The sequence below is a fragment of the Scyliorhinus canicula genome, chromosome 6 (genome assembly GCF_902713615.1).
Source record: "Scyliorhinus canicula chromosome 6, sScyCan1.1, whole genome shotgun sequence".
NCBI classification, from domain to species: Eukaryota; Metazoa; Chordata; class Chondrichthyes; order Carcharhiniformes; family Scyliorhinidae; genus Scyliorhinus; species Scyliorhinus canicula.
Genome location: NC_052151.1, coordinates 185,123,654 through 185,150,134, shown reverse-complemented (window position 1 = coordinate 185,150,134; position 26,481 = coordinate 185,123,654). Strand labels below are relative to the sequence as shown.

General features: G+C 45.7%; 1 protein-coding gene and 1 long non-coding RNA gene across 5 annotated transcripts in view; one reads left to right on the top strand and one right to left on the bottom strand.

Moving 5' to 3' along the window:
* Positions 1-26,481, bottom strand: part of LOC119967745 — a 320,884-nt gene that overhangs the window by 132,838 nt on the left and 161,565 nt on the right. The window lies entirely within an intron of this gene.
* Positions 1-26,481, top strand: part of zmp:0000000760 (collagen alpha-1(IX) chain) — a 134,048-nt gene that overhangs the window by 346 nt on the left and 107,221 nt on the right. For 2 of the 3 annotated variants that reach the window (XM_038800641.1, XM_038800640.1), the window contains exons 2-3: positions 11,180-11,294; positions 20,110-21,180. In XM_038800641.1, coding sequence (XP_038656569.1) covers positions 11,186-11,294; positions 20,110-21,180 — 1,180 coding nt within the window. In that variant the 5' untranslated portion in view covers positions 11,180-11,185. The remainder of the gene's footprint in view (positions 1-11,179; positions 11,295-20,109; positions 21,181-26,481) is intronic. The other variant, XM_038800642.1, reaches the window with a different exon arrangement.

The window sequence follows — 26,481 nt, the reverse complement described above, 5'->3', positions numbered from 1 at the left end:
TAAATAATGTATTAAACTTAAATTATTTTATGATAATATGTGAATCTTAAGTGTAATTGGGTTGCAACACAATTATTATTGTAATTATTTTTGTAACTACTGGCAACATGTGTATGGGAAACAGGCATAATTCCCTGAGAGAAATCTCCTTTATTTCAGAATTCTTATTTATTGTATAATCTTTAACTCACTTTTTACATATCAAACAGGGCAAATGGGCTGAAGAGATGGTCTTTGTGTGAGAAGTATTGATTATTATCTTTCAGAGCATGTAGGTATTACAGAAAGAGGGTAGTAATAAGGGTGTAATTTCATTGTGAATATGGATTGCATTAGCCTATTTCATAAAGGTTTTGTTGATGGTGCTCAGATAAACAGGACACAGTTTTAAGACATCAAACAGAATTTTAAAAGCAAAATGGTACTTTATATCTTTTGGAATTTTTCTTCCGTACAGACTTAAAAGCTTGAGTGATAGTAAAATGTCTTCTGCGTGTGAAATGTGTCTGAGAGGCGAGAATTTTGAAGTGTGAAATTTTACTATACCATGACAGCAGGTTTTATTTTTTTAAATATAATGCAATTGCTGAACAGGAAAATTATTGCAATGTAAAATTTTGAGTTTGTGGTTTGGCAGGGATTTTTGAAAGTAGAAAATATTTGTCATCTAACTTCTGAAAGAGCACCTATGGGTGCAGTTCATTTTTTCTGCCATGTTCTGGCATGAAATCATTCTTATCTTTTGAGTTATTGTTTAATGCAAAAAGAAATTTGGTGCCAATGAGCTGCTTGTGACTGGGAAAAATGCAACATCCATGTATGACATGTAAAGGTTTCAATTTATCCAGTGTTTAGCAACTTGTCTAATATTGTCATGTATGACTAAGATTTTGCAATTTTTAAACCATAAATGCAATGAGTTAAATCCATCCCATTCAGTCAGGCTCATGAGATCAAAAAGAAACTAATGAAGAAATATAAATTCATAGCTTGACAAAATCTCAAAACTTCATTCTAGTTAAGCAATGACAAGTGTTGAATTAGGTTTTTAGGTTCTACAGGATCAACTTTAATCCAAAATCAAAAACCAATGTCGGCTCTCTCATTTCTGTTTGTAGTACTTTGAAAATGTAACCAGAATAAGCTAATTTAGCTCTTATCACAAGCATATATTCCCTGGAATTATAAAAAGGATGTCAAGGCACTGGAGAAGGTCTAGCATGATTTATAAAGATGATACCAAAAATGAGAAGAAAAAAAAGAGATGACAGAAGGGTGACATAATAGAGATCTTCAAAATATTTTGACAAATGCAGGGAAATGTTTCCACTTGTGGAGAAGAGCAAAGCTAGAGACCACCGAAATAAAATAGTCACCAAGAAACCAAACAGGGAATTCAGAAGAAACATCTTTGCCCAGAGAGTGGTGAGAATGTAGAGCTCGGTGCCACAGGGAGTCATTGGGGTGATTAGTAGGCTAGATAACTGCATCAGGGAGAAAGGAATCACGGGAATTGCTGATAGAGTTAGACACGCAATGATGGGAGGAGGGCGAGTGTGGAGCATCGACATTAGTGTGGATTGGTTGTGTTGAATGGACTGTTTATATGCCATCTATTCTAATGCTATGAACTGTAACTGATCAGTCCATTCCCCTCAGAGGAGAGGCCTGGGAGATTTGAACATCACTGACTTCCAGCCAGAGCTGGTGGCTTGACATTACCTCTGGCTAACCAGAGTCGAAATTCGCTGCAAGGATGGTTTACTGGGCAACTGGCATTTATGGGCAGATTCTGGCAGAAAATTTGACTTCAGTGGAAGGGGTAAAGGCTAGGTGAGAGGAACAACTGGGGCCCATAATAGACGATGAAGTGTAGAGTGAGGCCTTAGCAGGATGAACTCCACGTCTTCATGCACGAAGCTGGGATTTATCAAGCTTTGGGGGCACCTGACCAAGAAGAGGATGAGCCATTTCCTCTCCGAGTGGAGGACCGGTGTGAGCGCTGTTCCAGGGGTCCGGCCAGCCACGCACACATATTCTTGGCTTAGATCAAAAAACAAAGAAAAAAGAAAAGTACAGAAAAGGAACAGGCCCTTCAGCCCTCCAAGCCTGTGCCGATCATGGTGTCCTAACTTAAAAGAAACCCTTTTGCCCTTACTCAATCCACATCCTTCTATTTCCTCCCTGTTCATGTACCCATCCAGATGCCTCTTAAATGTTGCTAAACTGTCTGCTTCCACCACATCCGCTGGCAGCGATTTCAGGGCACCGACCACTCTCTGCGTGAAAATCTTACCCGCACAACTCTTCCCCTCTCACCTTGAACCTGTGCCCCCTTTTAATTAACACTTCCACCCTTGGAAAAAGCCTCTGACTATCCACCCTGTCTATGCCTCTCATAATTTTGTAGAGCTCTATCAGGTCTCCCCTCAGCCTCCGTCTTTCCAGTGAAACCAATCCTAGTTTATTCAACCTCTCATCATAGCCAACACCCTCGAGACCAGGCAACATCCTGGCGAACCTTCTTTGCACTCTCTTCAAAGCTTCCACGTCATTCTGACAATGTGGTGACCAAAACTGCAAGCAATACTCCAAATGCGCCTAACCAAGATTTTATATAGCTGAAACATGATTTCCCAACTCTTATTCTCAATGCCCTGGCTGATGAAGACAAGCATGCCATATGCCTTCTTAATCACCTTGGCCACCTGTGTTGCCATTTTTAGGGAACTATGGACCTGAATGCCTAGATCGCTCTGTATGTTAATGTTCCTAAGAGTGCTGCCATTTGCAATATAATTCATACCTAGATTTGATCCTCCAAAATACATCGCCTCGTATTTATAGATAGATAGATAGAGAAATACAGCACAGAACAGGCCCTTCGGCCCACGATGTTGCGCCGAACTTTTGTCCTAGGTTAATCATAGAATTTTGGACAATTTTTCATGGCCAATCCACCCAACTTGCACATCGTTGGACTGTGGGAGGAAACCGGAGTACCCGGAGGAAACCCACGCAGTCACGGGGAGGATGTGCAGACGCCACACAGACAGCGACCCAAGTCGAAATCGAACTTGGGACCCTGGAGCTGTGAAGCAATTGTGCTATCCACAATGCTACCGTGCTGCCCTTAAGAAGTTAACCTACACTCCATTATTCTACCCTAATCCATGTACCTATCCAATAGCCGCTTGGAGGTCCCTAACTTTTCCGACTCAACTACTTCCACAGGCAGTGCATTCCATGCCCCCACTACTCTCTAGGTAAAGAACCTACCTCTGACATCCCCTCTATATCTTCCACCATTTATCTTAAATTTATGTCCCTTTGTAATGGTGTGTTCCACCCGGGGAAAAAGTCTCTGACTGTCTACTCTATCTATTCCCCTAATCATCTTATAAACCTCTATCAAGTCGCCCCTCATCCTTCTCCGTTCTAATGAGAAAAGGCCTAGCACCCTCAACCTACTGTCCATTCCAGGCAACATCCTGGTAAATCTCCTTTGCACCTTTTCCAAAGCTTCCACATCCTTCCTAAAATGAGGTGACCAGAACTGCACACAGTACTCCAAATGTGGCCTGACCAAGGTTTTGTACAGCTGCATCATCACCTCACGGCTCTTAAATTCAATCCCTCTGCTAATGAACGCTAGCACACCATAGGCCTTCTTCACAGCTCTATCCACTTGAGTGGCAACTTTCAAAGATCTATGAACATAGACCCCAAGATCTCTCTGCACCTCCACATTGCCAAGAGCCCTACCATTAACCCTGTATTCCGCATTCATATTTGTCCTTCCAAAATGGACAACCTCACACTTGTCAGGGTTAAACTCCATCTGCCACTTCTCAGCCCAGCTCTGCATTCTATCTATGTCTCTTTCAAGCCAACAACAGCCCTCCTCACTATCCACAACTCCACCAATCTTTGTATCATCTGCAAATTTACTGACCCACCCTTCAACTCCCTCATCCAAGTCGTTAATGAAAATCACAAACAGCAGAGGACCCAGAACTGATCCCTGCGGTACGCCACTGATAACTGGGCTCCAGGCTGAATATTTGCCATCCACCACCACTCTCTGTCTTCTATCGGTTAGCCAGTTTGTTATCCAACTGGCCAAATTTCCCACTATCCCATGCCTCCTTACTTTCTGCATAAGCCTACCATGGGGAACCTTATCAAATGCCTTACTAAAATCCATGTACACTACATCCACTGCTTTACCTTCATCCACATGCTTGGTCACCTCCTCAAAGAAGTCAATAAGACTTGTAAGGCAGGACCTACCCCTCACAAATCCGTGCTGACTATCCCTAATCAAGCAATGCCTTTCCAGATGCTCAGAAATCCTATCCCTCAGTACCCTTTCCATTACTTTGCCTACCACCGAAGTAAGACTAACTGGCCTGTAATTCCCAGGGTTATCCCTATTCCCTTTTTTGAACAGGGGCACGACATTCGCCACTCTCCAATCCTCTGGTACCACCCCTGTTGACAGTGAGGACGAAAATATCATTGCCAACGGCTCTGCAATTTCATTTCTTGCTTCCCATAGAATCCTTGGATATATCCCGTCAGGCCCGGGGGACTTGTCTATCCTCAAGTTTTTCAAAACGTGCAACACATCTTCCTTCCTGACAAGTATTTCCTCAAGCTTATCAGTCTGCTTCACGCTGTCCTCTCCAACAATATGGCCCCTCTCGTTTGTAAATACTGAAGAAAAATACTTGCTCAAGACCTCTCCTATCTCTTCAGACTCAATACACAATCTTCCGCTACTGTCCTTAATCGGACCTACCCTCGCTCTAGTCATTCTCATATTTCTCACATATGTGTAAAAGGCCTTGGGGTTTTCCTTGATCCTACCCGCCAAAGATTTTTCATGCCCTCTCTTAGCTCTCCTAATCCCTTTCTTCAGTTCCCTCCTGGCTATCTTGTATCACTCCAGCGCCCTGTCTGAACCTTGTTTCTTCAGCCTTACATAAGTCTCCTTCTTCCTCTTAACAAGACATTCAACTTCTCTTGTCAACCATGGTTCCCTCACTCGACCATCTCTCCCCTGCCTGACAGGGACATACATATCAAAGACACGCAGTACCTGTTCCTTGAACAAGTTCCACATTTCACTTGTGTCCTTCCCTGACAGCCTATGTTCCCAACTTCTGCACTTCAATTCTTGTCTGACAGCATTGTATTTACCCTTCCCCCAATTATAAACCTTGCCCTGTTGCACGCACCTATCCCTCTCCATAACTAAAGTGAAAGTCACAGAATTGTGGTCACTACCTCCAAAATACTCCCCCACTAACAAATCTATCACCTGCCCTGGTTCATTACCAAGTACTAAATCCAATATGGCCTCCCCTCTGGTCGGACAATCTACATACTGTGTTAGAAAAGCTTCCTGGACACACTACACAAACACTACCCCATCCAAACTATTTGATCTAAAGAGTTTCCACTCAATGTTTGGGAAGTTGAAGTCACCCATGACTACTACCCTGTGACTTCTGCATCTTTCCAAAATCTGTTTCCCAATCTGTTCCTCCACATCTCTGCTGCTATTGGGGGGCCTATAGAATACTCCCAACAAGGTGACTGCTCCTTTCCTATTTCTGACTTCAACCCATATTACCTCAGTAGGCAGATCCCCCTCGAACTGCCTTTCTGCAGCTGTTATACTATCTCTAATTAACAATGCCACCCCCCCACCTCTTTTACCATCCTCCCTAATCTTGTTGAAACATCTATAACCAGGGACCTCCAACAACCATTTCTGACCCTCTTCTATCCAAGTTTCCGTGATGGCCACCACATCGTAGTCCCAAGTACCGATCCATGCCTTAAGTTCACCCACCTTATTCCTGATGCTTCTTGCATTAAAGTATACACACTTCAACCCATCTCCTTGCCTGCAAGTACTCTCCTTTGTCATTGTTACCTTCCCCACTACATCACAATGTGCTTTGGCGTCCTGACTATCGTCTTCCTTAGTTGCTGGACTACAGATCCGGTTCCCATTCCCCTGCCAAATTAGTTTAAACCCTCCCGAAGAGTACTAGAAAACCTCCCCCCCAGGATATTGGTGCCCCTCTGGTTCAGATGCAACCCGTCCTGCTTGTACAGGTCCCACCTTCCCCAGAATGCGCTCCAATTATCCAAATACCTGAAGCCCTCCCTCCTACACCATTCCTGCAGCCACGTGTTCAACTGCACTCTCTCCCTATTCCTAGCCTCGCTATCACGTGGCACCGGCAACAAACCAGAGATGACAACTCTGTCTGTCCTGGCCTTTAACTTCCAGCCTAACTCCCTAAACTTGTTTATTACCTCCACACCCTTTTTCCTACCTACATCGTTGGTACCAATGTGCACCACGACTTCTGGCTGCTCACCCTCCCCCTTCAGGATCCTGAAGACACGATCCGAGACATCCCTGGCCCTGGCACCCGGGAGGCAACATACCTTTCGGGAGTCTCACTCGCAACCACAGAATCTCCTATCTATTCCCCTAACCATTGAATCTCCTATTACTATTGCTTTTCTATGCTCCCCCCTTCCCTTCTGAGCACCAGAGCCAGACTCAGTGCCAGAGACCTGGCCACTGGGGCCTTCCCCCGGTAGGTCATCCCCCCCAACAGCATCCAAAACGGTATACTTGTTTTGAAGGGGAACGGCCACGAGGGATCCCTGCACTGTCTGCCTGTTAGTTTTCTTTCCCCTGACTGTAACCCAGCTACTCTTGTCCAGTACCTTTGGTGTGGCTACCTCCCTGTAACTCTTCTCTATAACCCCCTCTGCCTCCCGGATGATCCGAAGTTCATCCAGCTCCAGCTCCAGTACCTTAACACGGTCTCTGAGGAGCTGGAGTTGGGTGCACTTCCCGCAGGTATAGTCAGCGGGGACACCAGTGGTTTCCCTCACCACCCACATCCTACAGGAGGAGTATGCAACTGCCCTAGCCTCCATCCCCTCTTACTTTACAGAATTAGCTGCCCCTTGGACCAACTGGACCTCCGCCCTCCGACTCTACTTCCAGTCAGCTGTACTCTAAACTCCTGGCTCCTTTCACGCTCTTTGATAAATATAGGAAATGAAATGTAAGGAGCACCTTACTCCCTCCTCACCTAACTCCCTCAGTCACCAAACTCTCACTGTAGCACTCAAATGCCACAAGCTCAGCACTCCCTCAGTCACCAAACTCTCACTGTAGCACTCAAATGCCACAAGCTCAGCACTCCCTCAGTCACCAAACTCTCACTGTAGCACTCAAATGCCACAAGCTCAGCACTCCCTCAGTCACCAAACTCTCACTGTAGCACTCAAATGCCACAAGCTCAGCACTCCAGTGCAAACAAAGTCTGTACTGTAACTAGCTCCTATTTATACTGTGACTCTAGCTTCTGAAAACTGGCCTAATGCAATTAACTAATTAACAAGCTCCAGCTGCATTTGTCCAGATTAAACTCCACCTGTCATTTCTGTGCCCAAGTCTTCAATCTATCTATATCATATGGTATCCTCTGACAGTGCTTGACACTATCTGCAACTCTGCCAATATTCATGTCATCCGCAAATTTACTAATCAGACCACCCACATTTTCCTCCAAATCATTTCTATATACTACAAACAACAGAGGTCCCAGCACTGATCCCTGCAGAACACCACTAGCTACAGATCTCTATTTTGAAAATCACCCTTCCACTGCTACTCTCTGTCTTTTATAACCAAAACAGTTCTGTATCCATCTTGCCAACCCACGCCAAATTCCATGTGATTTTAGTTTTTGTACCTTCTGCCATGTGGGACCTTGTCAAACGCTTTACTAAAGTCCGTATAAACTACATCCACGGCCCTTCCCTCATCAATTTTCTTTGTCACCTTTTCAAAAAACTCAATCAAATTGTTGAGATATAACCTTCTCCATACAAAACTATGCCACTAACTAGTCAATTTTCCTCCAAATATGCATATAACCTGTCCCTCAGTATCTTTTCCGAAAGCTTCCCCACCACTGATGTCAGGATCACCAGCCTATAATTTACTGGATTATCCCTGCTTCTTTTCTTAAACAAGGAAATAACATTGGCTATTCTCCAGTCCTCTTGCCTGTAGCCAAAGAGGATGTGAAGATATCTATTGAGGCCCCAGCTATTTCTCCACTTGCCTCCCACAGTAACCTGGGATAGATCCCATCCAGCCTGGTGATTTAACTACCTGAATGAAATTGTAGGATACTCAACACTTCCGCCTTTGATATATTGACGTTATTAAGAGAGTTCACACACCTATCCATGACCTCAACATCTGTCATGTCCTTTTCCCTGGTGAATACCGATACAAAGTACTCATTAATGGTTTCACCCACTTCCTGGGAGTCCACGCATAATTTCTCTCCATTGTCCTTGAGTGGGCCTAATCTTTCTCTTGCTACCCTCTTGTTCCTAATATACCGTGCCGGGGTGGCACACTGGTTAGCACAAGCTTACAATTTTCTTTTTCATCCATGGTTCCCAAACATTTCTATCCTTCATTTTTGCGGGGACATGCCTGTCCTGCACTTCAATCAACTCCCACATGTTAGATGTGGATTTGCTCTCAAGTAGCCGCTCCCAATCCACATTCCCCAATTCCTGTCTAATTTGGATGTAATTGGCCCTCACCCAATTAAGCACCCTCACCCGTGGGCCACTCTTGTCCTTATTCATGACTATCCAAAATCTCATGGAATTAAGGTCACTAAGCCCAAAATGCTCCCCCACTGAAACATCAATTACCTAGCCTGGCTCATTCCCAATACCAAGTCTAGTATGGCTCCGTTCATGGTTGGACTGTCAACATACTGTATCAAAAATCCCTCCTGGATACATCCGACAAATTGGTCTCCATCCGAACCCCTGGCTGTGAGGGATTTCCAATCAATATGGGGGAAGTTAAAATCACCGATCACAACTACCCTGCTTTTTTCACACCTTTTCAGTATCTGGCCACACAACTGCTCCTCTGTTTCCTGCGGGCTGTTGGGAGGTACAAAACCCCCACCTCTTTGGTTCCCCCTTCTATTCCGTCTAAAACAACGGGATATTCCTGAATGTTAAGCTGCCAGTCCTGTTCCTCCTTTAACCATGTCTTCGTAATTACAATTACATCATATTACCATGCAGTAATCCAGGCTCTCAGTTCATCTATCTTACCTGTTATACTTCTTGCATTGTAGCAAACACACTCCAGACCCAGAATCCCGCAGAGCCCTGCGGCTTCCCTCCACTTGCTTTTACTCTGCGCTATGTTTATCAGTCTCACTTTTTCCCCAGTCTCTACATTTACTGGCCTGCTGTTCCAGTTCCCTCCCAAACAAGTTTGTGAGCTTTTGGGTCTCCTCCTTTAGCACCATGTCGACGATTTTGAATATTAGCAGCTAGAAAATGGAAGCAGTTCTCCTCCACGATGTGGCTCCAAAAGCACGTATATACAGGGATGCTGTGACTTGCTCACCAGTGACCCATATAGGGCATGTGACTTGCTCACTGCTGCGCTAATGGTCAGAAGGCTGCACACAGCCTAATTTTGTTCTCTTTTAAAAGCTGGTAGCGGATATCATTTTCAATTTAAATGTTGGTAGCCGCTGTTGGGTGCTTCTTCTGCAATCGGTAATACCGTGGGACACTCCTCATACCAGCCCATGACCCACCCGTGGGTCACGACCCGCACTTTGAAAAACCCTGCTCTGGATCCATAGCATTGTGGTTGACTCGTAAACGATGTGCAGATTATCCCTGATATGTTTTTATTGTGCCCATGAACCAGAACTCTGAAATAGAACTGTGCATTGTCGGACTCAATGAAAAATAGCAACATAAATTCACAAGCTAAACAAAATAAAGCACATAAGTAAAAAAGAAGCAACAAGCGCTGTGAGAATGGATGGAATGACGAAGATTGAAAAGGGAACAATAAATCAACAAATGGGCGAGATTCTCCGTTTGGGAGACTAAGGAATGGAAAAGTTTAATGGAAAAATTTAATGGAAAAATTTAATGGAAAAGTTCCTAAGAGTCATTAACATTAAGGGCGAGATTCTCTGCAAATGCGGAGAATCGTAAAGGCTGCCGTGGGACAGGCCGTGACCCATGGCAGCCTTCACGGCCACTTCCGGGGCCGATTCTTCCCCCCGGGCAGGGCCCCGAACGTCACGGCGGCGCAGCCTTGATGACGATCATCAAGGCCGCACGTCAAGCGTCACGCCGGCTGACGCGGCCGATGACGTCAGCTGCGCATGCGCAGGTTGGACAACGCCAACCCGCGCATGTGCAATTGCCATCTTTCTCCTCAGCAGCCCGGCAAGATGTGGCGGCTTGATCTTGCCGGGCGGCGGAGGGGAAAGAGTGCATCAGTTTTGGACGCTGGCCCGACGATCGGTGGGCACCGATCGCGGGCCTCTCCCCTCCCGAGCACAGTCGTGGTGCTCCCGTGCCAATCAGGTCTCTAGATGCTCCAAACGGGCATCTGGCGCCCATTTCACGACGGCAGCGAGCAGGTGTGTTTGCTGCCGTGTTGAAACGGGCATGAAGGCCCGACCGCTCGGCCCATCGGCCTCGGAGAATCGCCGCTCGCCGTAAAAAATGGCGAGCGGCGATTCGTGGCGTGGTTCGGGCATGGGAGGGTGGAGAATAGCGGGAGGGCGTGAAAAATGTCGGGAGGCCCTCCCGCTATTCTCCCCCCTGGCGTGGGGGGGCGGAGAATCGCGCCCTAAGTTTCTAAGGCCCATTTGCATCCAGTAACAAATTCCCGCTGGCCTGCAGGCACGAACCCTGATCTCGCTGTCAGCGGGTACTGGTGCATAGCGGTTGATTTGGCGCCTGCCACGAACCTCTATTTCGGCTGAACGCCCAATTCTCTGCTCGATCGTAATTTGTGATCCTGGCACCAAGGAGAATCTATCCCAAAATCCATATGCAAACAACAATGTGGTTTCTTAGGGTGAGGTTTACTCAAATATACACATCATCTAGAATGCATGTTTTGTAAAACCAACACATCAAATTTAAACCAATAAATTTGTAACTTCATAAAACTCTCAAATAATCTCAGTGATAAATTATTTAAATGTATTAAAAGTCTTTCAGGTGGTTCTTATGGTGTTTAATATATTCTTTTTTAAAAATCCTTCAGGAGTATATGAAATCAATAATACCAACAATGAAAGTCCTACTTCTAGCTAACCAACTCATTTGCCCTCTTGTTGTTCTCATCATCTCAAGATGCCAATGTATGCCTCCAACCAAAGGTCAGTACATGCTTATTATTATTACTATTTGTAGCATTAAAGATTGCATGCGGAGGCGCAATCTTAAAATAAATTTTAAAATGTGTTATTCTGTAAAACAGATGTTTGAATTAATTAATTTATTTATTATTCAGCTGGTTAAAATGTAGATTTTATAATTTTTTTAAACTTTAAGGGGCAATTTAGCATGGCCAACTCACCTACCCTGCACATCTTTGGGTTGTGGGGGTGAAACCCATGCAGACACAGGGAGAATGTGCAAACTCCACACAGACAGTGACCCGGGATTGAACCCGAGTCCTCTGAGCTGTAAAGCAGTAGTGCCGCCCATAATAATAAATATTAATATAACATGTTAACATTTTAATTTGACATGTGAGCATTTTCCGGGACACAGATTTGTAATATGAAGTTGTAATACACTCAGTAAAGAGTAGGTTGAATGGAATTCCAGAAATGGGCGGAATTCTCCGCTCCCGCGCGGAATCGGGAAGGCCGTCGTGAACTCGGCCGAGTTTCACGACGGCCTCGGAGGCCGCTCCTCGCACCCTATTCATCCCCCCCAGGAGGCTAGGAGCGGTGCTCCGTAAATCTCGGCCGCCGTGAAAAACGGCGAGCGACGATTCATCCGAGCGGGAGTGGGTGGGTGAATCACGGGGGGTGCCAGGTGGGCGTGTCGTGAGTCGCCCGGCCCTCCCGCGATTCCCCCACCCGGCGTGTGGAGCGGAGAATCGTGCCCCATATCTTACCTGCATATTTTCATTTTTTGAGCCTCAAACATAGTGATTTGCTTAAGAATCTTAGGGCTTAATTACTTTAAATTTTATTGTTGTGTAAGAATTACAAGCATTCTACAATACACTATGATAAATTCACAGAGGAAGAAACGCCAATTACTTGAGCAGAACAGGCCAAAGTTGGAAAAGTACAAGGAATGGTCACATTTACTTCATTATTTCTTACAGTAACTTTGAACATGGAACTAAATCAATCTGGTCTAAAAACTGCAATAACTCACAACGAAAAATTAATTTGAAAAATATATGGTTAAATTCAGATAAAACACAAATGCCAACATTGACATACACCAGTTCTGATGGGGCGTGCATAAACTTTCTCCCTGCTCTGTTTAGGTTGGAATGGGAAATTGGCAAAGAATATGATAAAAAAGCAAATGTCTTTGGGCCATATTTAATGGAGGCCACAGGGTCTTGTGCGCCATCTAGAAAGCTGGCACGAGCCTTGCATCGCCTCTTCTCGAGAAGTTGAGAAGTGCCCTTCAGGCATTTAATTGGATGTCTGCCAAGAGTTGCCAACCAATCAGAGAAGGAGGGGGTGACTGTTGCCAGTTCAATATCCACCCAAGGCTGAGGGCTCAATTCTCTCTCCTCGTTACGCTCTCGCTCAAGAGAAAGGAGGCTGGTGAATAGCGGGAGAGTCCAAAAACGAGAACAGCGCCAGGCACCAAACAGTTTGTGATGGAACTAGCCCACTCCCGTAGGCGAAATCAGGATGCTGCCTATCGTGGCGAGAAACATATCATCACCACTTAAGCCCAATTTCCATACTGGAACTCCGCCAGTCTGGGCACTGAGGAGTCACATCATAGCCACATGCGTGGTTTACATTGGTGGGGAGGGTTGGGGGGGGGGGGGTTGAAAGGAGAAGGGGTGGAGTAAGGGTTGGGGATCACATGGGGAGTTGGGGGGGTGGATGCCCCCTTGGGGGTGTTGGTGTCTACTCACTCGCGCTGCCTGGTGTAGGTCATTGACCTTCTTACGGCACTGATGGCCAGTCCTTCTGGTCACAATCCCTGAGCTGACAGCTGCCGTCACCTCATCCCAGGCAGGTGGCCTTGTGGCTGACTCTCCGGGACTTCCAGGGGAACAGGACATCCCTCCTGGCCTCCACCACATATAGGTCAGCATCCCCGAATCTTGGGGCTGGTCTCCTGGGTGCCATTATTGCAAGTTGGCTGGGATTGGCTGAGCAAGTGCAGCTTAAGTGCTGCTCGACCTTGTTAGCTGGTGATCGTGGCTCCGGCAAATCAGCTGGCGAGCCTTTCTTTCAGACGAGAAGCCCATTAAGTGGATCAATTAACGTTAAATTGCGTTGCTGGCCTCACTGGGCCGAGTGCCGGCAGCTCATAGAACATAGAACATAGAAAGATACAGCACAGAACCGCGGCAATTTCCGTTTGCTACCACATTTAGAAATTTTTCATGAGAATTGCAGTCATAGAATTGGTGCCGAATCTCAGGCCACAGATGAAAGATGGTTGGAAGGGAGTTATGGGAGGGGTGAGGGGGTGTCAGCGGGAAGGGCAGGGGATTGGCATTCAGAAGGCTGGTTCCCTTCTCAATGCTAGGCACCTCAAGCAGGCATTCAGTGTCTTTAAACAAGGGACTACCACTGCCACCTCTCCCCCACCCCCATTGATATTAGTGGTGGCTGGATGAGATGCTTAAGTGCCACCCCCACCCCTCCACCATCAATCTTGCTATGGAGGAGGGCATTAAATACCACACATTGGCTCTCAAACTGATCACCAATGTTGGAATTAGCATGTATTTCATGTTCCAAAACTTTAGTTGTGGAAATGTATTGCTGTTAGAGATATTTTATGATGCAATGGCAAAGTCATTTAAACAATAGTAGTTTTGTGACAAAGTCAGCTGCCAGGAAAGACAATGTTTTAGTGAAAATAATGGACTTAATATGAACCAAAGTTCTGTGATTCTTTCATGGGATGTGGACATCCGGCAAGGCCAGCATGTATTGCTTACCCCTAATTGTTCTTGTGAGCTGCCTTCTTGAACTGCTGGAGTCCATGTGATGTAGGTGCACCCACAGTGCAGGAGTTCCAGGATTTTGACCCAGCGTCAGTGAAGCAATGATGATATGTTTCCAAGTCAGGATGGTGTGTGGCTTGGAAGGGAATTGTAGCTATAATAATAATCTTTATTATCACAAGTAGGCATACATTAACACTGCAATGAAGTTATTGTGAAAAGTGAATTTAGAAATGCAGCATTTTAAATAACGCTATTCCCGATGGTCACTTTTTATATATTCTCTGATGCTTCAGGGTGTTTTTCAATAGTTTTATTGTGCTGGTCATCTAATGGTCTCGATATGACGCACATTATGCTGAATTTATACCTATATAGGCATACGTTTGATGCAAATTTGTAATATGGAATAAACAAAGCCCATAAACTCAACTCTGCTGGCTCATATGGTGGATAGCACTATGCTAGCTTCAGACTAAGAACTAGAACTCTTTCAACACAAACCATTTTAGACTTCGGTGGGGACCATGGAGTGAGTGGTCGCACATTTGGTGGCCCCCACTCAAGCTGTTTCGGTCATTTCTCCGCCCGAATGGCGAAGAATTTGAGTAAAAGAGGTGCAGGGGTGCCTGGGGAAGGCTTTACTACTCTGGTGTGGCTGGTGTATGGATCCACAGATTAGGAGTGGGGCAAGAAGGAAAGAGCTGCTGAAACAGGAGAGTCTTTGTGGTATGCCACAGGAAAAGATGGCAGAGGACAAGGGGGCTGCTCTGCCTGCCCAGTGGTCAATGGAGCTGTTAATAAAGTTCCTCAATGGAAAGTTTTGCAAGCAGAGGAAAGGGGCCCTGGAAGACCTGACCAAGGTAGTGGAACCGATTAAGTTGGGATCGAGAGAGTGGAAGAGAGGCTGGAGTCCCAGGGCCGGGCAATCCAGAAAGCGGAGGAAGTTGGGGAACACAGAGAGCAGTTGGTCTCATTGGTAGCTGAGGTGGGAGTGATGCGGGAGACCTTAAAGAGGCTGAAGGAGAAGCTGGAGGATCGGGAGAATCGCTCCAGAAGATAAAGACCGTAGGCTCATGGGTATGCCTGAAGGCATCCTTGCCTGGGCTGCCACCCCTGGGGTTGCAAGACAAGGTGGTATTGGGGGACGATATAGGGGAGGGGAAAGTTTCTGAGATCTACAAGGAGTTGATGGATTGGGAGGGGGCCCTGGTGGGTGTTGGAACTAACAATTCTACGGACACGTGCTTGTAGGATTAGAATAACGGTTTTAATATACTCACAACAGAGCCAGCCTATTAGCCATTGAACTGTCGGTGAACTGGCCGGCTGACCATGTGGCACTGATCTTTTATACAGCAGCTTCCGGGGGAGGAGTCCTGGGCAGAGCCAAGGGAGAAGCCCCGTACAACTCGAGCATTCCCAGAGCTACTCCCCCTGGAGGACAGGTAGTGCAACTGCACTTACAATACAGACACATGTATATACAGATTATAGTCTGGTGTGAATCACATTCACCACAGTGGGGAATATAAAACATGAATGCGAAGAGGGGTTGGAAGGGGAGGAGGAGGCAGAGACATTGGCAGAGGCCCTGCGGTGGGTGAATGCATCCTCATCGTGTGCGAGGTTAAGCCTCATCTAGTTTAAAGTAATACATAGGGCACATATGAGTAGGTTCTTTGAGGGGCTGGAGGATGGGTGTGGGCGGTGTGTGGGGGGGGCCCAGGAATCACGTCCACATGTTCCGGGCATGCCCAAGGCTGAAGGGGTTTGCGGATGTAATGTCCGAGGTGCTGGGGGTGGAGGTCGTCCCGTATCAAGAGGTGGTGATATTTGGGGTGTCGGCAGACCTGGGAGTCCAGGGGCTGAGAGTTTCCGATGTTTTGTTCTTTGCCACCCTGATAGCCTGGGGACAGATCACGGATCTTGCTTGGGTGGCGGGACTCAGAACGCGACCTGGCAGAATTCCTGAGGCTGAAGAAGGTTAAGTTTGTCTTGAGGGGTCGGCGGATGGGTTCATTCGGAGGTGGAAGCCCTTTATTGATTCCTTTAGGGAGGTTTGAGGGGTCAGTGGCAGAGAGAATGGGGGGGAGGGGGGGGGGGGGGTAAGTGGGTTAATATGAGGAAGGCGGGATGGGAAAAGGGGCTGGTATTAGCAGAGCGGGGGAAGTGGATTTGGTTGTTTATAATGTTGTTTGGTTGTTCTTCTGCTTTTGCTTGTTTATATGAAAATGCCTTGAATAAAATATTTTTTAAAAAACACAGACCGTTTTAAAACTGCACTAAACATTATTTTTGACATTGCAAAGGTAGCTGTGTCTATGTTATACAACTGCATCAAAATAAAGTTTGGCTTTGATCCACAAAACTTGATTTTGGTTGACTTATAATAAGAAAAGCAGCGATCCACACGCAAAGTGTTAAACAGGTACGAAAGAACCGACATGCACAATTATCTGGTGTTGGTCCTCCTAGTCAGATTTGAGTCACGGTACTGATATATTGGATGGAATAAAAGCTAGTAATAATTCATGAGATGCGCTGTGATTATACAACTTGTTGCAAAAATTCCACAAGTTCTTATTCAAACGTATGGCAGAGTTGTCCACAGTCCATAAGGGATAGCAGTTTCAGAACAGAAAAGTTAAAAGACTAGAAATCCACTTTTAAGGCTTGTGAAACATCAGATAATTGTGGAAGAACAGCCTATACACATTTATGCTGCTGGAGCAATGTGGATGTGAAAATATTTCCACCTTGCAATGCAAAAGAGGAGGTTGAATGTTTGGGAACAAGTGTCTCCTCACTACACCCTAAGCATTTGGGAGTGTGCTCTCTCCATGTTCCTATTGCAAGTATGTGCAGAGCTCGCTTATGAGCAGAACTGTTACAGACAAGGAGGAGACAAGCAAGGCAAATTTGGTACTGTCTAGTCAGAACTCAAACTAATTTCAGACTGGCATTTGCAGTGCAAATGTGCCTTTAGAATTAGCTCAGAAATGAGGAATTGTCTGGTAATTAGTGGTATCAACGTTGTGGAATGTACCTGTCAGTGGATGTTCATTTATATATATAATATCCATTTTTAATCTAATAAGTCAGATTCATTATATATCTAAAGAAGTACATCTGTAGCAAATTTAAATAACTTTGCACAAATCTGATCCAGACCTACAGCATTAGGGCCATAAAAGCTATTAAGCTTGTGCTGCATAACAGATGGGCCTATGAGTAAAGGAGTTAGACAAGTTCAAAGATCATTTGAGAATTGCTTGGCTGAGGAAAGTTGAATTTGATTGTAAGCAACACTTTAATTGGCATGGAGGATGACTTTCTATAATTTACTTCTGTTGTGTCTGTACTTCTATCTTGCCATTAATGACAGTGCTTAAATTGATAAGAATCATTTCACATAACGTATTTTAAAAATTTGAAATAGTGGCGCCAATATTAGCTCAGATTTGGGGAGGGAGTAGGGAGTTGAGGTTGGGAAATTTGGCAAAAAAGCTTTCCTTCAGTACCTGTTGAATTGAATGACGGGACCCTTCTGGCCACAGCCAGGCAGATTGAGAGCCAGGCTGGTAGTCGAGCACATACGCTCTTGGCACTAGGCCAGGGCTGGAGAGTGGAGAGGAGGGTGGAATAGATTGAAAGCCTCATCGGGAAATATCAGAAGGGTCAGTTGTGGAAATGAGAGGAGGCCTCAGGGTAGAGTGGAGGAGGGAAATTGAGAACCTCCTTGGCAGAGATTGAGGATCTTGGTGTGTGTGAGAAAGCAAAAGCCTCAGCAGGTAAAATTGGGAAAACCTCAAGGGGTAAATAAGAAGAGTTGGTGGAGAAGGTGGCTTTGGGTGATCTCAAGGTGGAGGGGCACAGGGAAGCTTTGAGGTGATTGGAAGGGTCAGAAGATGTGCGATTTTGGGTTTGTGGGCGAAGCAGGTAAACCAGACTCCAACAGATATGTAGAAGGGCTTTTCATTCTGGATCCAGCAAACCTCAGCTCCCTTTAGCTGATGGGTTTCCCAAAGCCTGTGAAATATGGACAGACAGGGTTAAATTTTAACTGATGGTTCATTCTGAGGCACGCAGCCTCACTGTAATATATAACTGACCAAGAGACTCAAAAACAACTTCTTCCCCACTGTTATCAGACTCCTAAACTAAACAGCCCTCTTATGGACTGACCTGATTAACACTACACCCCTGTATGCTTCACCCAATGCCGGTGTTATGTAGTTACATTGTGTACCTTATGTTACCCTATTATGTATTTTCTTTTCTTTATGATTTGTTAATCTGTTGAGCTGCTTGCATGAAAATGCTTTTCAGTATTACTCGCGTGGCAATAAACAAAATCCAAATCCAACCTCATCTCCCAAAGCTGAAAAACAAATGATCTCTGCAGGCTGCAAAGCACTTGAACTCCCCAGGGATTTCCCCAGTCAAAGCGCAGTCCGTTAGACCAGGCTGAAAAACATATTCATTATCAATTTCACCTTCCGGCTGCTAAAACACCTAGGCCCTGAAAACAGACTTTTTTTTTAAAAACGTGGCTACTGTAGTCAAACACACTCTAACACCAGGCTTTTAATCTTTAAATCACCCAATACTTAAAACCCAATATTCTTAAAGTCTTCCAGTCATCACATCATTTTCAAATTCGAGATTTTCTGCTTCAGCCTTTCCTCCCCTTTTCTTTGGCGCCACCCTCTTCCCTATGAAGATGATTTTGACTCTGGCTGGGCCGGATGTGGGGGTTTATTTTGGACAAATATGGCCATATCCTTTCAACAGATTCTGCTCTGTTGTGTGAGTGAGGACGAAATGGGAGGGTGAATTGGGTCCCATTCGTAATGGTGAGATGTGGGGTGAAGCCCACCACAGGATCAATTCCATGTCTTCATGTGCTTGGCTGAGCTTGATTCAATCTAACATCTTGCACAGGACGCACCTGACCAGAGCTAGAATGAGCAGCTTCTTCTCTGGGACTGAGGATAAGTGTGAGCTCTGCTCTTGGGGGCCGGCTAATAATACACACGTTTTGATCCTGTCCAAAGTTGATAAGCATTTGGGCCTCTTTCTTCAACAACGTGCCGGAGATACTTTGGTAGATTTAGATCCATGTCAGCTGGTGGCCATGTTTTGGCTGTCGGATTCGCTGGTAATTCAATTGGGGGTGAAGGTGGATGTCCTCACCTTTGTCTCTTTGGTAACCTGGAGGCAAATTCTGCTTGGATGAAGGTCTCCACCTAGTGCCTTTGGCTTGGTTGGGTGACCTCATCTCTTTTCTACATTTAGAGAAGGTCAAATATACTATCAGGGAGTCGGTGGAGGAATTCTACCCTAAATAGCAACCATTCATTTCCTTTTTTAATAAGTTAATCACCCCCAATCGCGCCCAAAGTATAAAATAACACAGGATACAGGTACAGTTCCAGATAACTTTGTTAATTGCTTCTGATTGGTAAAATGAGATCCATATTAGGGGAACATCAGAAATTCCAGCTAGAGAATTCCCATTGGTAGAGTGTCGGATAACACTTAAAAAATTGTCAGCATTTGAGTTAGTTAGCTGGTCAGTTTTACCTATAAATATTAGTCATGGCTGCACCATAATCCTCTGGATTGCTGTCAATTTTTGAATTCAATCATTTATTGTTTTAAATCTTACTGCAATTTGAAATGTACTGCATAATCTAGAAGTTATACTAAAGATAAATCTAGATTACATCCTTTAAATTAATATTATCTCAGGCAAAATTGTAATTTATTCAATTACATGGTTCATTTACACCGATTCAGAGAAGAATGTTTATAATTAAAATATACTTGTAGGCTAATTTCCATACTCCATACGCGGAAAATCCACAGACAGGCCCCAAGTGGCTTTGTCACCCCAAAATAAATACTCATTTTATTTGACGTATTATTCAGAGCAGTTTGTTATTTGAACAACTGTCATTGTAATATAGCCTCTTTCTTTGAATTGTGTTTATTTTTAAAGATTTGTTTATTCACAGGGTATGGTGCATTGTTACCTCATGAAGAACCAGCAGATAACTTTAAGATATTGCCTTCTACCACTACAAATCTGTCTGCAGTTTTAGCAGATAGTGAAATATCACTACAGTCCATCTCCACAGATCCAGCGGCTCCTTTCACAGCTAGTGAAATCCTGTCAATGTCTATGTTAACACATACATCTACTCCCACAAATAGCCAAATTGTACTGCAAACTGTTTCCATAGATTCATTTGATACTCTGATAGATAATGAAATGTTATCACAGCCTCCTCCAACAGAACCATCTGCTACACTCATAACTGGTGAAATATTGCAGGCTATCTCAACCAATTCATCTCCTACTGTTACTGAAAATGAAATATTGTTGTGGCCTAGCTCAACAACTCAACCTTCTACTCAAACAGATGGTGCAGACACTGAACTGTTATCCCAATCTACCTCAACAGGTCCATCTACTGTCACAGGGAGTGAAGTGTTATCCCAATCTACCTCAACAGGTCCATCTACTGTCACAGGGAGTGAAGTGTTATCGCAATCTACCTCAACCGGTCCATCTACTGTCACAGGGAGTGAAGTGTTATCCCAATCTACCTCAACAGGTCCATCTACTGTCACAGGGAGTGAAGTGTTGTCTGAGTCCATCTCAACTGACAGTGATGTCATCACGACTGAATCTCCATATTTCATGGGCATGACATTGGGGCTTTTACAAGAAACTTCACCAACCACTGAGCCCCCAACTGCTTATTTTGAACTTGCCATTATCTCTGGCTCTTCAGATGTCCTTTCTCTTGAGAATGTATCTGAACGACCGCTTCTTAAACAACATCCGGCCGCTGCATCGTTTCAGACAACTGACACTACATCATGGAAAAGCAGTACACAGTCCCCTCCAGGGGATAGCAGGATGTCAATAGATATTCCAGAAATGCCAGTGACTGCATCTCCATCTGTTTTGATGTCCACAACAACCTGGCCAACAACGGCATCAACCTCATGGCAAAATGAAGAAAGTTTAAATAAACCACTTCGTGAACCAATAGTTCAAGAAAGCGAAAAGCCTTCAGGTATGGTGAACTCTGAAATCAATTTAAGTCACTAACCTGTTAAATATTCTACCGTAATCATATTTATGCAATTGTACAATGTTTTATCACTTTACTTGTAAAACAAAATAATCAGTGATGTCATTGATGATTTGATAACTTAGCTGTGCTGAACAATTCTGTAGTTTCTTAAACTGTCAACTAAAATTAAGATGACATTAAAAACTGCAATAGAATACCTCGTGCTACGTTAGATAAGGGAGTAAAGTTTTTATAAATGTTTTTTATTGAGTTTTCATATTTTATATATGACAAATTACAAGTTATTAGAGAGAGAGAAAAAAAAAAAGGAAAACACAAAATTTTTTTACATGAATATTTACAGGTAAGCATCTTCATAACAATAATTGTGGCCGGCCCCCTTTAGCCAGCATACATATTTTACATTCCCCAATATGGCCGAGGCACATGTTTATAGGCATTTATTTATAGTTTGGTTTTGGGCCTTGGCTTGCCATCAAACCCCCATACCGAGCCCGTAGCCCCCCCCGCCCCCCGGCTACCTTCCCCCGATTCCCGCCCATTTTCCCCTGGTTCTTGGCCACCCGACTATTCTTCCTCATGTACGTTGGCCACAAACAGGTCCCGGAACAGTTGCATGAATGGCTCCCACGTTCTGTGGAAGCCGTCGTCCGACCCTCGGATGGCGAATTTGATTTTCTCCATTTGGAGAGATTCCGAGAGGTCGGACAGCCAGTCTGCAGCTCTGGGTGGTGCTGCTGACCGCCAGCCAAACAGGATTCTACGGCGGGCAATCAGGGAGGCAAAGGCAAGGGCGTCCGCCCTCCTCCCCAGGAATAGATCTGGCTGGTCTGAAACCCCGAAGACCGCCACTATCGGGCATGGCTCCACCCTCACCCCCACCACTTTGGACATAGCCTCGAAGAAGGCTGTCCAGTACTCCACAAGTCTGGGGCAAGACCAGAACATGTGGGCGTGGTTGGCCGGGCCTCTCTGGCACCGCTCACATTTGTCCTCCACCTCCGGGAAGAACCTACTCATACGGTTTCTCGTTAAGTGGGCTCTATGTACCACTTTTAGTTGCGTCAGGCTGAGCCTTGCGCACGTGGAGGTGGAGTTGACCCTATGCAGTGCTTCGCTCCAGAGTCCCCACCATATCTCCATCCCCAGGTCGTCCTCCCATTTCCTTCTTGTTGCGTCCAGTACGGTGTCGTCCCTGTCTACCAGTCGGTCATACATGTCACTACAGTTCCCTTTCTCTAGGATACTTGCGTCCAGTAGGTCTTCCAATAGTGTCTGTCGTGGCGGTTGTGGGTACGTCCTTGTCTCCTTTCGTAGGAAGTTTTTGAGCTGCAGGTACCGTAGCTCGTTCCCCCCAGCTAGCTGAAATTTCTCTGTCAGTTCGTCCAGTGTTGCGATCCTGTCGTCCGTGTATAGGTCTCTGACTGTCAGTGTCCCCCCGTCCTGCCTCCACCTTTTGAAGGTGGCGTCGGTCAGTGCTGGTTTGAACCTATGGTTGTTGCAGATGGGAGCCTTGTCCGACATTTTGTACAGGCCAAATTGCTGCCGCAGTTGGTTCCAGGATTGGAGGGTGGCTGTCACCACTGGGCTGGAGAAGTGTTTTTTGGGTGGGGATGGGAGTGCTGCCGTAGCGAGGGCCCGGAGGGAGGTTCCCATGCAGGAGGCCTCCTCCACACGCACCCACTCGGCTTCTGGCTCCTGGATCCATCCCCTTACTCGCTCGGCTGTTGCCGCCCAGTGGTAGAATTGTAGATTCGGGAGGGCTAGCCCCCCCCCGGATTTTGTTTTTTGTATGACCTTCTTTGGGATCCTAGCATTTTTACCCCCCCATACGAACGCCATGATATGTTTGTCCAGCGCTTTGAAAAAGGCCTTGGGGATGTAGATCGGAATGGATCTAAACAGGAAAAGGAACCTGGGCAGTACGTTCATTTTGATCGTCTGGACTCTCCCCGCGAGGGAGAGCGGGAGTGTGTTCCATCTTTGCAGGTCCTTTTTAACTTCCTCCGTCAGGCTGGTGAGGTTCCATTTGTGGACCCCTTTCCAGTCATGGGCTATTTGGATCCCCAGGTAGCGGAATTTATTTTGGGCTTGTTTGAACGGCAGGCCCTTTAGCGCTGCCCCCCCCCCCCCCTTGCGGGTGTACTGGGAAGATCTCACTTTTGCTCATGTTGAGTTTGTAGCCCGAGAAGGCTCCAAACTCTTTCAGGAGCGCTATGATTCCGTCCATGCTGCTTTGTGGGTCCGAGATATAGAGGAGCAGATCATCCGCATAGAGTGAGACTCTGTGCTCTCTACCTCCCCTTCGGATCCCCCTCCAATTTTTTGCTGCCCTGAGCGCGATTGCTAGCGGTTCGATTGCTAGTGCGAACAGCAGCGGGGACAGTGGGCATCCTTGTCTGGTGCCCCTGTGCAGCTGGAAGTATTGGGAGTTGGTATTGTTGGTCCGTACACTCGCCATGGGAGCGTTGTATAGGAGCTTTACCCAAGCGGTGAACCCTGTTCCAAGCCCGAACCGCTCCAGTACCTCTATGAGGTATTTCCATTCGAAGATAAGGGAGTAAAGTTGACCAGCTATCTGGTACACTGTATTGTTTCTTATCTGACTGGTGACTTATAGTGTTCTCTTTTCTTCACGTAAAACTTTGCACAGGGTTTTTCCAGCCCTTTGGGCAAGGGATATTCCCAGTCGTGGGAATGGCAGCGGATTGGTTGTCTGCTGGCCAAAGATGGGCAACTAATTAATCAAATTAATTGGCATATTTACTGCCATTTTAGCAGGCTGCTGGGTATTTACACGTCAGGGATCATCCCCACGCCACGTGATGAGATCTCCAGTTACATCAAGGTGATCTCTCAGAGAGGGCATGGGCTCTCCTTTCCTGAGACCATTGCCCATGGATGAATCCTCCGATAGCAAATACCACCCCTGTGGCCATGATGTAGCTGCTGGCACGTTCACCCATCTCATGACCAAGGCCCACTTGCCTGGCCCTACAAATCCATGACTGTCTTACCAGCCCTTTGGGAGCAACAAGGAGGAATCCTCTCACTCATCTTGCAGCTTCAGCAGCGGTCATCTTAATTGGTGGTGTTGCCGAGGCTGGTAAAGCTGCCAGCTGGAAATTTAGAGAGGCAGGCAGCCGTTGTTTATTGGACAGCAGTCCCAGGAGCAACTGCTTCATTGTCCTCTGCTGGTCCCACCGTTTGCCTGCACGGAGTTGGAAGCCGCATTTGGTCCTAACGTTGGGATCCATAGCATTCCAGTAAGGTCTTGGATTTTAAGTTGACTGTGTGTGTTGCTTCCTTCCTGCAAATGTTATACTTGCCTATTTTTCTTCCATTTGTCATTAGAACATAGAACAGTACAGCACAGAACAGGCCCTTCGGCCCTCAATGTTGTGCCGAGCCATGATCACCCTACTCAAACCCACGTATCCACCCTATACCCGTAACCCAACAACCCCCCCCCCCCTTAACCTTAATTTTATTAGGACACTATGGGCAATTTAGCATGGCCAATCCACCTAACCCGCACATCTTTGGACTGTGGGGGGAAACCGGAGCACCCGGAGGAAACCCACGCACACAGGGGGAGGACATGCAGACGCCACACAGACAGTGACCCAGCCGGGAACCGAACCTGGGGCCTAGGACCCTGGAGCTGTGAAGCATTTATGCTAACCACCATGCTACCCTGCTGCCCCCTTACTCACAATAATAAATCTATGCTACCTTCTTATGGTTTTTTCCTTGCCATCTGTTTCCTCCTTGCTAAAGTGAGCATGGCATGGATCACAAGAGCTCATCAGCACTTGGATTTATTAGGCCCCAGCATCCACAGAAATAGAGAGGAGATCTGGAAAGACTTTTCCCTTTGATCTCTCATTCTTACTTGAAGGTTGAACAAAGAGGTTTGTTCCAGAATGTTATACATCGAACATTAAACATTACAGCACAGTACAGGCCCTTCAGCCCACGATGTTGTGCCGACCATTTATCCTAATCTAAGATTAACCTAACCTACATCCCTTCAATTTACTGCTGTCCATGTGCCTGTCTAAGAGTCGCTTAAATGTCCCTAATGACCCTGACTCCACCACCTCTGCTGGCAGTGCATTCCACACAACCACCACTCTCTGTGTAAAGAACCTACCTCTGACATCTCCCCTATACCTTCCTCCAATCACGTTAAAATTATGTCCCCTCATGACAGCCATTTCCACCTGGGGATAAGTCTCTGGCTATCCACTCTATCTATGCCTCTCATCACCTTGTACACCTCTACCAAGTCACCTCTCTGCCTTCTTCACTCCAGTGAGAAAAGCCCTAGCTCCCTCAACCTTTCTTCATAAGACATGCCCTCCAGTCCAGGCAGCATCCTGGTAAATCTCCTCTGTACCCTTTCCAAAGCATCCACATCCTTTATATGAAGCGACCAGACCTGGACACAATATTCCAAGTGTGGTCTATCTAGGATTTTATAAAACTGCAGCAAAACCTCCCGGCTCTTAAACACAATCCCCCTGTTAATGGAACCCAACACACCATATGCCTTCTTAACAACCCTATCAACCTGGGTGGCAACTTTGAGGGATCTATGTACGTGGACCCCAAGATCCCTCTGTTCCTCCACACTTCCAAGAATCCTGCCTTTAACCCTGTATTCAGCATTCAAATTCAACCTTCCAAAATGAATCACTTCCCATTTATCAAAGTTGAACTCCATCTGCCACTCCTCAACCCAGCTCTGCATCCTGTCCTGTCCTGTTGTAACCTGCAACAACCCTCAACGCTATCTACAACTCCCCCAACCTTCGTGTCATTGGCAAACTTACTAACCTACCCTTCCACTTCCTCATCCAAGTCATTTATAAAAACTACAAAGAATAGAGGTCTAAGAACAGATCCTTGCGGGACACCACTGGTCACCAACCTCCAGGCGGAATACTTTCCAGCCACTACCACTCGGTGTCTTCTTTCAGCCAGCCAATTCTATATCCAGACAGCCAAATTTCCCTGTATCCCATGCCCCCTAACTTTCTGAATGAGCCTACCATGGAGAACCTTATCAAATGCCTTACTGAAATCCATATACACTTCATCCACTGCCCGACCTTCATCAATGTGTCTCGTCACATCCTCAAATAATTCAATGAGGCTTGTGAGGCATGACCTGCCCCTCACAAAGCCATGCTGACTATCTTTAATCAAATTATGTTTTTCTAAATAATCATAAATCCTATCTCTCAGAATCCTTTCCAATATTTTGCTCATCAC